General features: G+C 38.1%; 1 protein-coding gene across 1 annotated transcript; it reads right to left on the bottom strand.

The window, feature by feature from the left end:
• Positions 1 to 2,331: 2,331 nt before the first annotated feature.
• Positions 2,332 to 12,033, bottom strand: myadmb (myeloid associated differentiation marker b). The gene is made up of 2 exons (XM_007236328.4): positions 11,786 to 12,033; positions 2,332 to 6,054 (listed from the first exon to the last, which is right to left on the bottom strand). Exon 2 carries the CDS (start codon positions 5,970 to 5,972, stop codon positions 5,091 to 5,093), a length of 882 nt encoding a protein of 293 aa, XP_007236390.1. The 5' UTR covers positions 5,973 to 6,054; positions 11,786 to 12,033; the 3' UTR covers positions 2,332 to 5,090.
• Positions 12,034 to 15,649: the final 3,616 nt, after the last annotated feature.

Genomic DNA, 15,649 nt, shown 5'->3' with positions numbered 1-15,649 from the left:
GTAGAAAGGGCAACAATATAGGTGGCTGTGGGTTCACTATTTGAAAAACAACAGGTCATTGTTGCCCATACTATGTATGTGTTATAACTGATTACTAATGATTTTTAAGGCATTTACAACCTAATTAGTAACCATTAATAAACAAATTGTAAACCATTTATAAACCATTTATAAGGGTAGTTTTAAGTGGTACCAAATTTTGCATAGCTGGCACCAAACACATGATATGGGTTGTGTGTGTAACACACACACACACACGGAGGTTTATGAGCGTTGGGGATGCGACAGTGTTTGACAATTGTGAATTCCGTTGCAAAGATAATGATACGCCAGAAATGTACCTGAACACACCTCACTTCCACACTGCACCCATCAGTGAAGATATATTCACAAGCACCATGTGAAGAAATACATGACCTCTTTGTGTGCAGGTTGCACACTGGTATACCTTATTGTTTCAGTTTGAGTGGAGTTTGATAGGATGGACAGATGGATGGGACATTCAGTTTCTAAAGTTGTGCAGGCATTAAACATTCCTCCATCCACACAGAGTCAGGTGTGTACCAGGAATATGCCAAAGTAGACATTACCACTTGCAGTGGAGAGAGCAGTGGGTGATAATGATTGTGATTGCAGTGCAGTGTTTTTAGCTTCAATAAAACAATATGGCAAAAGTAAAGGGACACTAAACTAGTTCCTGTTCCATGAGATTTAGCATGTCAGGGAATTTCAATTTAATCTTCAAACCCACCAGGGAACCTTTAATATGGAATGTTGATGCTGTTGAATGTTGCACATGTGCCCCTCTGCTACTACAATAATATAACGTTTTAGACCCACAATCTTCCCATAAGTCAGTCTCAGTCAACAAACACTAGGCAGTTTATTCACAACCATTTGATGTAATAACTCTCTGTGAGATTCAACATCTGCTTCTCTCCAGCACCACTGTGAACAGTTATCTGTTTATGTTTGGGTTTGTTTGATGCAGTATAAGTATCTTAGAGTGTGTAGAATGCAGAAGATACTCTCTATCTCTGCTGACATCAGAGCTGCCATCTGTATCTCTGCTGTCTGAGCTTTCACACAACCATCCAGATACACACACACACACACACTCACACACACACTCACACATACAAAGAGGTCATTTCCTTTAGACAGCTTTTTGTCAGAGCTTGATTTCGACACACAAACACACACACACACAAATCACACACAAAACACACACACCACAAAGATACCACAAAGACACCACAGAACAATACTACAAACCCTTCTTGATCACACAGTGAATCACCCCCACGACCCCGTAACAGTCAGAGACAGCCACACACACACACACACACACACACAGTGATCTTTCTTTGTTTGGTTGCTGGGAGGTGTCTGTGTAACTGATACAGTTTACAGAGAAAAAGCAAAGAAACACACACACACGCACACACACACACACACACTGAGAGTTTTAGCTTAACATACTGTTTTTATGATTCAATGGTATAATACAGCTATTATTGACATTGTCTAATATACCCACTATGAAAGAGTGTTGTGAGAATATTATAAAAATGTTTACACTGATTTGTAGACATTTTCATTCATTCTCTTCTTACTGTAAACACTATAAGCATTTTGCAACTGTATCTCTATTCTACTGGCCCTTATGTTTCCTGTCAATCAAACAATACATTTACTTAACTTATCATTACCATAATTTATGTCAGTATTTTTTACATTCTAGAGAATATACCGTGCTAGTCAATAGTTACACTTTGATAAACCTTAAATTCAGTGTTTTTGTCACTCATCAGGACCACTTCAGGACAAAAAGAGAAAAAGTTCTCTGTTCCACAGGATGAGTTCATCAGGTTAACCAGCTTTAGAAAACCGCAATTTAACAGCACCCCAGATAAGTGCCCCTAAATGCTTCACATAACTTTGGTAACTTTTATGTTACTATATGATTCCTCATGTTATCTTCATAGTCTGCATGACGTCAGTACTCATTTGTAACTTAGAAAAAAATGAAGAAAAAAAAGAAGGAGAAGATGTTTTCCTTGCTACTGTATATCTAGGCAGAATTGTTTAGAGTGGTGATTAATAAAATCAGATGTCTGGACCCCTAAAAGCTGATTTACAAAAATGTATTACCAAAAGGTTATGATTATGAATACATTGCCTTATATCTGATATACAGTTTTATCAGAGTTCTGAGAGGCCTTCAGCGTTTTAGTCATGGTGACCCATTCACAACTGGTTCGATTCAACACCACTGTAACGTGTCTTCTGGTAACAACCTGAAAAGAAAGACCAGAGATACCAACAAGATTTAAAAGATTTCAGCATTTGTTTATTTTTGCTGAGTTGAAAAGCAAAACATACTTAATTTGCCATCAACAGGTTTAACGCTGCTTAATATTTCTAATTGAATATATGATCTATGATATGTCAGAATATACACTTAGTTCGCCATTATAATTCAACTTCTAGTAATTCAAGTCGAGACAAGATAATATAAGATGAGCAGAACCTTAACCACAGGCCTGTACTTTATGCACTAGTCAGTAAGCACCAGTGTTACATGTTGAATATTCATATAGTCAAGTATCATAGAGAGGATTTGATGTAAGTAAATTATCCTGCATGTTATTGATATAATGGATAAACATAAAGACCACTTAATAATATCTATCCTACACATCTATGATTATCTCATCTGAGCCCGTCTGAGCAACAGTTGAAATTCTACCTGAATTTAAAGCACTGTAAATTCTATTTCAAAGCTTCTTTGGTATTGTATGATTGCTGAAAGGTGACAAACACAGCATGTTGCACTAAACTGTAAACTTACATAGCTATAAAAGAAATAATCACTTACTAAAAAACAACAACAACAAAAAACACCTCATTTATTGTTCAGGCATTTCTTGTTTGAGTAGAACTGGACTCATGGCCAATGGTTCACTTAATATACTGCTTTAAGTTAGAAATCTGGTGTGAAATGGACTTGGGGTTTACTAGTGAAACATGATAATGAGTATGAAGGTTTGTGAAACACCTCTACTTTCCCCCAGCATTCACAAATACAGCATTTTAGCCAATGCTCCCAACAGGCTAACAATGCTAGTGATAGGGGCAAAGCAGTTTCCATGCAAAGAAATCGCTATTTTCACACCAATAAGCTCAAAATATCTCAACATTTTATTGTTAGAATTCTGAGGGCCCTGACATAATAAGGCACTGAGAACACATCAAAAATATGATTTTAATAGCCTACCGACAGATTATCTTGTGGACCACCAGGCCACTAGCCTTGCGGATGTTGACCTTTACAGAGCTTTGGTTTAGACTAACCATAACACTACAGATGCCTCCCTGGCAATGAGCCAGGCTTTTAACACACTCTTCACTCCAACCATTTTAACCCGTGTTGTCTGTTTAAGGTCCTGGAGACCCCAGACCTTCCATAACAGCTCCTTAACACACCTAACACTGATTTATTAGTATAATACTGTTGCCTTTTGCTAATTATTATTCTACAAAGATGTAACTATTGCTATAAAGCAAAATGTGTTTACAAACAATATAATCCAAGATAAACAATAAAAAAAACATAATTAACAGTGTAATAATATGCATCTAATGGAGTGTCTAATTCCAAAGTCTACATTGTTCTTATATTAGGAACTATGGATGTTAGCAAAAGAATCTCCACTGTTATATCCTGTGGTAAAAACACGAACATAGCACAAAAATAAGGAAATTCGTGTTGAGTAGATTACATCTTTGCTGTAACAATGCTTTTTGGCAATAACAATTATATTATTGCTTTCCCTTTTAAATGGAACCATATTTGTAAGGAACATGCATTTGTAGGATGAGTAGTAGAGCTGAATATGTGGGTTGCACCCATAAATTTTTGCAAAATTCTTTCTGCCAATGTAAACAGCTTTCAATAGCATAAGTTCTATTATTTGACCCCCAAAACGAGGTTAAAAAGAGGTTGAAGTTAAGTATAATATATTAAACATCCACTAAGCTTTGGGTAGCAGTTTTGCTGGCTAGCTGTAGATTGCTAACTGTTGGTAATACAGACAGTTTCAGTTTAGCTAGCTATTGCTTTAGTTTAGTTAAAGCCTTGTGGACTAAACCACAGCCACAGTAGTTTTGTGATAAATAAACTGATTGCATTAGCTACAGTGCATCTGCCAAATTTGGGTAAAATTAATCTGTGTAGAATGGATTTGCTGCTTCACAACTCCCACACTGAACAAAGCTCACTGGTCTTGTTTGGATATTTAAAGGTCTTATGTTGTTGCTGTCTAACAACAGTGTTAGCATAGCATGTAGGATTGTCATTTTTTAGCTCCTTTCCAGGGTGTAAACTTCAAAGAGGATTCAAAGACATTCAAGATAATAGTGTACGCAGGTCTACATGTATGGTGTGTGGACTGTGTGTTTTTACCACAGGGATAGATAGTGAAGATTTTTTTTTATCTCTGATACATGGAATTGTGAAAACTTGAGAACTTCTTTTGCATAATACAAGAAATACATTACGTATTCAAAATGTCATCCTTATAAAAGCATGGACAAATCTTCTGATTGCGTAATTGTTTTAAACCGATAAATTGAAGGTTTTACATATTTAAGTGCTTTTTAGTTTTGTTTTTATTGATTTCATAGATGTGATGCAATAAATTGTATTTACAATGCCATCATTGTAGATTTCATTAGTCCTGGGATAATTCTGTGACAGAGGAAATTAAATGTATGATGTTTTGTTGTAGTTCAGGTAAAGTGTAAAGGGTAGACTAGACTTTAGACCCAGAGTGCCTAACATGGGTAGGGAGTGGACTACACAACGAAGACACAATTTCAGGGTTCTCCTGCAATTATGGTCCAATTTTGGTGGCCAGTTTTTGGAAAAGGTTGAGATTTAGTTTTCTATCTATTGGTTCCTTTAGTATAATATTAAAACAAAAATGAAGGCAAAACTAGGTTATTATTGAAACACATACAGCATAGGGGACTCTATGAGCCCAAACAGTGAGGAAATAAGAACAACCACAACAAAAACACCAGGGTTACACTGTGACAAACACCAGCCTGGCCGAGTAAATGAGGTCAGCCAGATAGAGGATGAAGTTCAGAGCGGACAGCACGGCGATTGCCAGCAACTTGTCCCATGGACACAGGCCTAACATGGAGCCGCAGTTGTTGGGCCTGTGGCTTATGCCTCCATGCTTTTCATCAAACTTGTAGATGGGCCAGACGATGGTCGCCGACAGGTACATGGCTACGGCTAACAGGGCGTAGGTGGACAGGAAACGGGCGAAAGGGAACGGCAGGCATCCGGTCCACTCGGCAACACAAAGCACAATGATGCCCGCCGACAGGATGAAGCAGATGCAGTAGACAGCCAGGCACCACTTGGTGGCAGCATTCTGGTTGTATGAAATCGGGTCGCTGATGAAGACGAAGATGATGCAGGCCACAAAGGTCTCGCACACCTTCAGCAAACCGGGAGCAGTAGCCATGTAACCGGACACCTCTCCTGGTCGGGCCTTGCTCAGGCTGACCTCGCTCAGGTAGGCCAGGGTGGCCAGGCAGGAGAAGACAGTGGAGACAATGCGGCAGTTGACTTTCTCACTGCGGTCGCTGTAGCCCTTCAAGAAGTACAGGGGGAAAATGATGGAGGCAGAAAGGCACAGAAGAGAGGCATAGCAGGCGAAAGTGATGGGGAAGTTCTTCCAGGAGACCGGGACTCTGCCCTGGACATCGCAGAGCTCCACTAGAACCACCAGGAGTGTGCCGGCGAAGCTGAAGCTCCAGCAGAAAATGCACCAGTCACCTGTGCCATGGGGGAGGGCGGCACCGTACAGGGCAACGCTGAAGGCCACACAGGCGAACACCATGGCCGCCACACGTGTCCACAGCAGTGGAGAGGAGCGGAAAACTATCGCCATGATGAGATGCACTCAGGCAGGATGACTGCGTGAAAAACTTTCAAACTTGAGCTTGACTTGCCCTTCTGCGACTCTGGAATATCTATAAACACAAAAGAATACAGGATTAACAAGGTTTTTATCAATTCTATACAATTTACAATGCACATTTCACCAGAAACCCATGCCTCGTAGCTCCACACCTTATAAAAGATACATGCCTTACGAAGACTAAAGAGAGTAGTGGACCTACCAGAAAGGGGGTTCTAATGGGGTTCTAATAAAGTGGCCAATCAAATGGAAGACAATGTAGACATTTCTGATAAAGGGGTGTAGAGAAGCGCAATGTAGATTTTTCTAATAAAATGGCCAGTCAATGAAAGCAAAAGAGTATAGGTGTTTCTTATAAAGTGGCCAGTGAGTGGAAGGTGTGGGGGCTCTAATAAACAGGTGGTGAATAATACTTGGTTTGTGAAACAAAAGTTATATTATAGCAGCAATGGCAGCTGTATTCACGCGACTGCAGCGCTTACGCAAAAGAGTGAAATGTTAAAATGTTAACAAATTCTCCTCCTTCTGTTTAATGCCATCAGAGCTTCAACAAAAAGGTCTCAGAGCAGCAGCTGAGGAAGGCCTGCCTGCCAGGCGGCCGCCCTGTAAGAGCCTGTGAGTAATGTATTCCGGCTATTTAGTCCAGCACGGCACAACCGAGACCTTTACTCAACCCCACAATCCATCTGTCATCAGCGCGTGTGGGAGGAGCCTGATAGCAGAACAATCGCCACATTCAGACCATTGCCACTCCTACACTTCACTTCGGCAGGATGGAATCCCTCTCATAAAACACATACACAGCGAGGTTTGTTATAAACAGAGTGACCACACCTTTCAGTTTCAAATCAACTCTTCACACCAATGGAGGTGGTGGAAAAGGGGGAGGGAGGAGAGTAACAGGAGTGAGGGATGAAAAAAGGAGTGACCATAAAAGGAGAAAAAGATATTATATACACAGCTGTCCTAGCCTTAGAGAAAAGAATGAAATAGTAACTATAGCACGTTCTAAATATATACTGTATACACTGTGTGTGTACCCATACCATATAGACACATGTACGTATACACAGTATATATTTATACACATATAAATAATTTTGTGCTTTTACTTAAACATTATCACTGTTATTATTAATCCTAAAACACTAATATCTATAATTATTATTATATTATATCTTATGAGGGTATTATTGATTTTGCAAAGACTAAATGACTCATAATAGACACTTGATAATTCATAATGGATATTGAATAATTCATATTAGTCTATGCAAAATTTGCAGTGTATGCTGAACAACTTTTTTATGATACTGCATGATCTGTAATAGTTTAAAATGGATACTATATAGTTAATGGAAGGTAATAAATAATTTATATCGGATACCGTATCAATCATATTTAGAGAAAACTGAATAGTTGAAGAGAGTTTTAAAGAGTATATTAATCAAAATATACAATTAGACAATTTGTTAAGTAAAAATATAATTGAGTATTTGTCATTAATAAAGGACACACTTGAAAGTTTGCTAAATAGATTCTCCTAACAAGCAAAGCTGGAAAAACTCCAGCCAACGTTTCCTGACTGGGAGAATCTTTGTATATTTAAAAGCCAAAAGCGTGTACTTTTAACAAGATCTGTAGCTAGCTCATCCTGAGGCAAAGCCTAATGACCATAATGACCCGATCTTTCTTTGTATGAAAGCAATAGGATAGGTTATATTAGTTATAGTTACATTAGGAAGTAATGTGAAGTACAGTAGAGTGTCCTCATTTGCTTAAATGACATCAATCCAAAGCTGTATTTCAAAGCTAATCTTGGATATTTCTGTATAAATATTACTGTAAAATTGCATATTTTGTGTGTGCTCTCTGAATTTAATGCAGAAACTCAAATTTAGAAGAACCTGCTCCCCTCTTCAGATGGGTTTCACGTCAGGCTGGTTTAGTTGTTCATTTATTCAGAGTTTTATATGCCATTTATTAGAACTTAGTTCATAATAATGAATGAAAATCATAGTGGATAGTGAATAGTCTATAGTTGAATAGGTAATAGTGGGTGCTAAATAATTCATGGGGGATAAGAGTGGATGCAGAATAATTAATTGTAGACACTGAATCAGTCATTATAGGCAATATGTTATTTATAACAGATATTGGATAATTAATTCAATTGTATTTACTAAGAAATTCATAGTGGACACTGATAATGAAATCCATGATTCACGCAAACAAACTAGAGATGGAGACTTCAGGTGCAAATACAGGGCAAGAAGACAAGCCAGATATGGAGAGAGAGACAGAGAGAGGGGGGAGGGAGATTTTAACAGGAGGGAGATTCTCTCTGTTTTTTCACCTCAGAGAGGCTATGTTTTAAGCACGAATAGTCGAGTCATGAGTCACTCCTCCCTCACTGTTCTTTCTCCCTCCCGCTCTTACCTTCTCACTCTCTTGCTCACTCTTCTAGTTCTGTGTCAGAGTTTCCAGCTTTATGTGTTTTAGCTGATGTGTCCCAGATGTTAAGGATCCCTCCAAACAGCGGAAAGAGAGAGAGAAACATGCCTAAAGTTTTCCATTTTACTGTACCCTTCTCACCAGCCCCACAACCTCCTCCTCCTACACAATTCTACCTTTCAGCTGCCTCCAACACTCACACCCCACTCTCTCACTCTCTAATGGGGTTTTAAAGGAATACCTTAACAAAAGTTCAAATTTCACCAGTGGCTTCTTTTAGCACTGGAGCTATGAGACTAATGTAGCTAACAAGTAATGTAGGCATATACCCCAGCCAGACTCCTCCCTTTGATTAGTCCTAATAGACCACTATAGTGTCGTGTCGTCATTTTGTAGAAGGTACACTGTTGTTTATGCCCATATTTGGGGTTCTGTGTCTAAGCTGTTCAAGTAAATATGGAATTTGAATGGGCTTTTCAAAAACTGTCCTCTGTCACATTCTGTGGTAAATAAATATGTTCAGAACCCTGTACGTTTTATTCTGTGTATATTTACCTCCTAAATATCACTGAATCTTTTGAATTTTGAGATCGTTTAAGGGTATTTTTCGTTAATTTTTCTAGAGACTCCTCCCCCTGACTGTGATTAGTCCTAAATAATCTTTATTTTGTTCACAGACTCCTCCCCCTGACTGTAATTAGTCCTATTTAAACTTTCTTTTTCTAGAGACTCCTCCCCCTGACTGTAATTAGTCCTATTTAAACTTCACTTGTCTAGAGACTCCTCCCCCTGACTGTCATTAGTCTTATTTAAACTTAATTTGTCTAAAGACTCCTCCCCCTGACTGTCATTAGTCCTATTTAAACTTCATTTGTCTAAAGACTCTTCCCCCTGACTGTCATTATTCATATTTAAACTTTATTTTTCTAGAGACTCCTCCCCCTGACTGTCATATTCATATTTAAACTTTATTTTTCTAGAGACTCCTCCTCCTGACTGTCATTAGTCTTATTTAAACTACATTTTTCTAGAGACCCCCCCCCCCCCCGACTGTAATTATTCATATTTAAACTTCATTTGTCTAGAGACTCCTCCCCCTGACGGTCATTAGTCCTATTTAAACTTCATTTGTCTAGAGACTCCTCCTCCTGACTGTCATTAGTCCTATTTAAACTTAATTTGTTCACAGACTCCTCCCCTTGACTGTCATTAGTCCTATTTAAACTTTATTTTGTTCACAGACTCCTCCCCCTGACTGTCATTAGTCCTATTTAAACTTTCTTTTTCTAGAGACTCCTCCCCCTGACTGTCATTAGTTCTATTTAAATGTTCTTTTTCTAGAGACTCCTCCCCCTGACTGTCATTAGTCCTATTTAAATGTTCTTTTTCTAGAGACTCCTCCCCCTGACTGTCATTAGTCCTAATTGTTATCTTGGTCATTCTGAGATGCCTCTCTCTGGCTAGGATTGGTCCTAATCACCACCTTGTTAAGTCTGAAGCTCCTCCCCTGACTGAGATTAGTCCTAGTTGTAAGCCTATTGGCTGGGATTGGTTTTACCTACCACGTTTAGCCTGAGACTCCTGACTCTCTGCAAATAATTGCTTTTAAATCACTGTTTGTATTCTGAAAAAACATAAGATTGTGATTGGTCCTAATTGCACTTAGATGGCTTCGAGACTCTTCCTCCTGACTGATTTTGGTGCTAAGAGAGACTCCTCTTAAATGTGATTGGTTGTAATCATCATCTCATTTGTTCTGAGATCCCTCCTCCTGCTTATTATTGGTCCTGATCATTGTTGTATGATTTCCAGTTCTCTGTTATTTCAGTTAATATCTAGAGACTGCATCATGAAATATGCCATTCAAATAATTATCAGGTTAAAACTTTAAAGATTAAAGTGAAAAATTGGTCTGAACTACCGTTTTACCTTGTCCCCATTTCGTCTACATGTCTGTGACTCACTGATGGCATAAATCCAGCTAATTGAATCCACTTTGCATACAGCAGCAATCCATCAGAAAAGCAATAGAAGTGCCATTACAATTGTAAAATGGCCTTTTCACTTTGACCTTTAAGCGAATCTCAGAACATTACTGACCACAGAATGGCCTTTTAGCTCATCTTGCAACAGAACAAAAAAGGGGATGATGTCACATGACCCCAGCTTTCCATTAGTAACTAAATTTCCTCTTTAATTTAGCAGAGTATCCCAAACCTACTCAGAGCAGCTACTGAACACAGCTTACATAAGCCTGGTTACACACACACACACTGCTGCCTGACTGTCTAAAGCAAACTGCATGCATGCCACACCCCTTCATAATCAGCTCAATTTTACAGCTCAGATTCTACAAAGAAGCAGTTCAGTGAAAAAATGTAATTATCTGAATTGATCATAGAGCATAGATTCTGATATTTGCAGGTAGTCCAGGTTCTAGTCCAGGTTTATGTTGCTAACAACCACTGTGACCACGGTGACTTAAACTGTCACCCATCTCATCTGTGTAGACATATTATCATATATAATTTATTAACTTTAACAATTTGTAAACAAAAAAAAAGACAAAGCTACAGAAACAAGATAATTCTGTAGTAAAAGTAGTGCCATTTAACTATTAAAACTGGAACACAGTTTGCAAAATGATTCTAAAGTAACAATCTGGATATCTTGATTTTTTTTTTTTTTCATTTTTTTTAAAAAGAGACAATAATATGAAATCATCTAAAAAAAATTTTTTTCTATTTTTAATGATGCCTTTTTTGTTTGTGAATAAATGATCACACCCATCTGCTCTGTGAGTGATCTGGTGGGTGTGTTCCTACACACACGCACACATGTCATGGTACCCAGAATGAGTTTCTATACTACCAGTTTTAACAATCCTCTTCACTTAGCTGAAGTATATTAGTATGCAATTATAACAATAATATGAAATGTTCAGTATAATTACAATAGTACAGATCTGCCAGCTAGCGCATGCACACAAACACACACACACACTTACACACACACATACACTGCAGGTTCAAAACCGTTGCAAGCTATAAGCAGTGCATAAGTGTAGTCAACACTGATTGTTATCAATGTGTTATAACAGTGTGTACTGTCATATAACCTGTTATAACATAAAGAGTGTGTAGGTTACAGTCAGTCTGTTAGTCAGCTAAAGCCCCACTTAGTACAGCTGAAGCACCCCTCAGTACAAAAGAAGCCCCCCCCACAGTACAGAAAACGCCCCCCCAGTACAGCTAAAGCACCCCTCAAAGTACAATCTGGAGTCTGAGGTATCTCTACTACAGCACACACTCACTCACACACAGTCTTACCTCCTGCTCTGGGCCGGTCAGTCTGATCCAGGGCTGTGCAGACAGAGTGGACGCTGAAGGAAACCCCTTTCTCTCTCTCTCTCTCTCTCTCTCTCTCTCTCTCTCTCTCTCTCTCTCTCTCTCTCTCTCACTCTCTCTTTGAACAGAGCTTTACCACATTAGGAGAAAAAAACACAACGCTGCTGATTTTTTCTCTCTTTCTCCATCCAGCAGTCACTCCCTCTTTCTCTTACTCTCTCTATTGGTCACTCCCACTTTCCTGCTCGCTTCCAGTGTCTCCCTGCATCCCTCTCTCTTTATTTTACTCTTCATTTCTCACCTTTTTCCTCTTCTCTCTCTTTTCCTCATTTCTTTCTTTCTTTCTTTCTTTTTTCACACACATTTCTATTTTCAATCTTTTGAAAACTATTCAAATGAGGCAGATGTGTGTCGACTTTCAAAAATCAGGGACTCACCTGCAGATGCCCTTATCTACAGTCAGACCAATTATCATAAAGTTAAAACATCTAAACCGTGACAAACAAGCCTGGAAGAGGACACAAGAGTATCTTGCCACCGCGCACAGTGAGAAGCACGGTAAGACAAGTAAAAAGTTCTTCAGAGTTCACTGTAAGAGAACTGAATCAGATGGAGCATCTTGGGGTTAGAAGGCCTCCAAAACAACCATCAGGCGCTATCATCTACAGGCTAACAAGCTGTTTGGGAGGCGTGCAGCACGAAGAAAGTATTTTCTGAGTTATAATCGTAAGTGTAAATGGGTGGAGTCTGCCAGGCTGTACTGGGATTTTAACTGGGACAGTGTGCTTTGGTCAGATGAGACCAAGATAAAGCTTTTTGGGAACAAACACTAAAACAAAGTGGGTCTGACGTAACTAAGCATGAGTATGCAGAAAACACCTCATGCCCACTGTGAAATATGGTGAAGCATCGGTGATGTTGTGGGCCTGTTTCTCCGCCAAAGGACCTGGGAACCTGGTAAGGTTACATGAAATCATGAACTCTTTGAAAAGACATTTTGATGGGTCATCACTGGGTCTTTCAGCAAGATAATGACCCTAAACATGTGGCCAAATCTACTCAGAAATGGTTCACAAGGACTCTGGAGGATTTAGTGAGGTTGTGTAAAGAGGAAGGGTCAAAGATCCCTCTTTCTGTATTCTCTCATCTTGTGAGAAGTTATAGGAGAAGATTAAGTGCTGTCTTTTTGGCAAAAGAAGGTTGTACAAAGTATTAACACCAGGGGTGCCAATAATTGTGGCACACATGATTTCATTTAAAATATTTATTTCTTAATGTGTGATTTTTTTTTCCGCCCAAATAAAGGCACTTGAATTAAAGCTTAGATTTTTCTCTTTTTTTAATTGATGTCTTATATTATTTTAAAATAATTTATTAGAAGCCAAAAACGCTTATTTGCCAGGGGTGCCAATAATTATGGAGGACGCTGTATACGCATATAGTAAACTTACATTCCACAAGGCATTTGCTGTGTAGCAGTCATAATTATCATTGTGATCATTCCATAAAAATGTGTTCATTAGAAAGTGGCACTAAAACAAAATTTCAATTACAAATTTTTCTATTTTGCAGATGGAAAAACTGGCGAACTGCAGTTCAGGGGAAATCTTGATGTTTCTTTATTAATAGAATCACACTAATAATGTTTATGTTCAGTGTATTCTGCTATCACATCACATCCCATCGTTTGTTTGTGTTGCTAGGTAACCAAAACAGTGTCTATGGAAACCAGATGCCTGTTTAGGGAGTATTTATAAAATGTGGTTAAAGAGATGAGTGACTCAAGAGCTCATTTCCGGCAGAAAGACGGGGTTTCCTCTCTCTCTCACTCACACACACACACACACACACACACACACACACACACACACACACACATGTGGAGTGGGTGGGGGTGAGTGGCAAAGTAACCCTTGGGGAATTTGATGGGTAATAAATAATGTTAAATGCTTTGAAACAGGATTATTGCAGATTTTAATTTTAGCCTTCTCCATGTCTGGACTTCTCAGCTGCTGAACTTTTCTAGGTCAATCAATCAATAAACCTGTATTTAGACTCTGAGCACACTGACAGTAACCCTCATTTACCATGAGCCAAAACATAGAATACAGATTTCTATAAATATATATAGCATTTTATTCATTATAAAATAATTATATTATATGATAAATAAACAGATACAATACTAGACAAACGTTTGGACACACTTTCTAATTCATTTCTACCTAATTAATATTTTTCCTGTAAATTAATATTGAACTCCTACAAGCTATCACGGATTACATAAGGAAGTGTTAAACAGACCAAAAACTCTTGCCTTTTTGGGGCAGTCCTGAAGTTACATCATAACGTTTTTAATGTTATTTGTGACTGCACTTGAGAATACTTTTAAAATTCTTAAAGTTTTTCAGACTGACTGACCATCACATCTTAGATTATTTGTTCTTTACTTAGTTGAGTAGTTCTTACCACAATATGGATTAGAACATTATTCAACTAGGGCTATTTACTGTATACCTGTAACTCTACCTCTTTACAACACAACTTTAAAACAATGGTAAAACAAACAATCTGCTTCTTGTTGTCAACCAAGACTGTGTTTCCCTTCAATAGATCATACTATCCTTTTAGAAAGATTAGAGAACATGGTCGGTGTAACTGGAACTACCTTATCACGGTTCAAATCATACTTAACCCATCATTATCAGTTTGTGAGGGTAAATGATATGTCTTCCAGTTATACTAAGGTAAGATAAGGAATTCCACAAGGCTCTATCTTAGGACCGTTATTATTTACATTACAGTTGCAAAAATAATAAATTAAATAAATAAATGATAATACAAAATAAATAATAATATAAATTGGTCATTAAATGTGTTTTGATCTTAATCCAACCTCCGCTATGCATGCCTGCGACATTTTAGAGCGTTAGACGAGATATTAATTAAGTAATTAACATATTTTTTATTTTAATAAATTTGCCCTGGTGATAAGAAACGAATGCTAACATTTAGCTTTATATTTCTGTGTATTCTACATGTTTTACAAAAAAAAAAAATTAAGGTGAATTTAAATTAGATAATAGTGAAGCGAAATAAAATACATTTATATTCAGTGCTTTTCTCTTTTAAGTTTTCTTTTGAAAACTCCAGCATTTGAGTGAGAATAAACATCTGTTAAAATTCTCAAACAGCAGAATGTCTATATCTGCTGTATTAAGCTACAGTTATTAAGTCTGTGTACTGAACATAAATATAAATCCTTAGAACTGTCAGAATATGTCAATATATGGATCAGTGATCCAGTTCTGGCTGTCAGACTGACTGTTGACTTTTGTCGGGGTATAACCAGATCAGTCTCGCAGGTCTATTTTCTGCTGCCAAGATAGAAACATGCCAGAAATTTACCTAAACACACGTCATTTCCAGACCACCACACCCATCAGCGTTAATACATTCCTAAAGTCCAACGCTATTTTAAGGATGAGTGCGCAAAGCGGGAAAATTGACAGGGTGTATGATGGTAACGCGCCACGCTACACGCCTTGGAGTGTACAGGGTGTACAATAGCGTCCAAAATGTTAACATACACAGTGAGGGGAGTATGTGAACCCCTAGGCTAATGACTTTTCTAAGAGCTAATTGGAGGCAGGATGTGATGAGATTGAATGTGTTGATTAAAGCTCACCTGCCTTATAAAAAACACACACCAGTGTTGAGTTTGCTGCTCTTAAAAAGCATTACTTGATGTGGATGATGCCTCACACAAAAGAGCTCTCAGAAGACCCATGTTCAAGAATTGTTGACTTGCATGAAGCTGGAAAGGGTTACAAAAGAATCTCTAAA

Source organism: Astyanax mexicanus, chromosome 8 (assembly GCF_023375975.1).
Source record: "Astyanax mexicanus isolate ESR-SI-001 chromosome 8, AstMex3_surface, whole genome shotgun sequence".
In the NCBI taxonomy this organism is placed as follows: domain Eukaryota; kingdom Metazoa; phylum Chordata; class Actinopteri; order Characiformes; family Acestrorhamphidae; genus Astyanax; species Astyanax mexicanus.
This window is presented reverse-complemented; position numbering and strand designations above follow the sequence as displayed.

Bases quoted from the DNA above. Each gene is read 5' to 3' on its own strand.
- myadmb (XM_007236328.4), bottom strand. From the start codon at position 5,972: ATGGCGATAGTTTTCCGCTCCTCTCCACTGCTGTGGACACGTGTGGCG.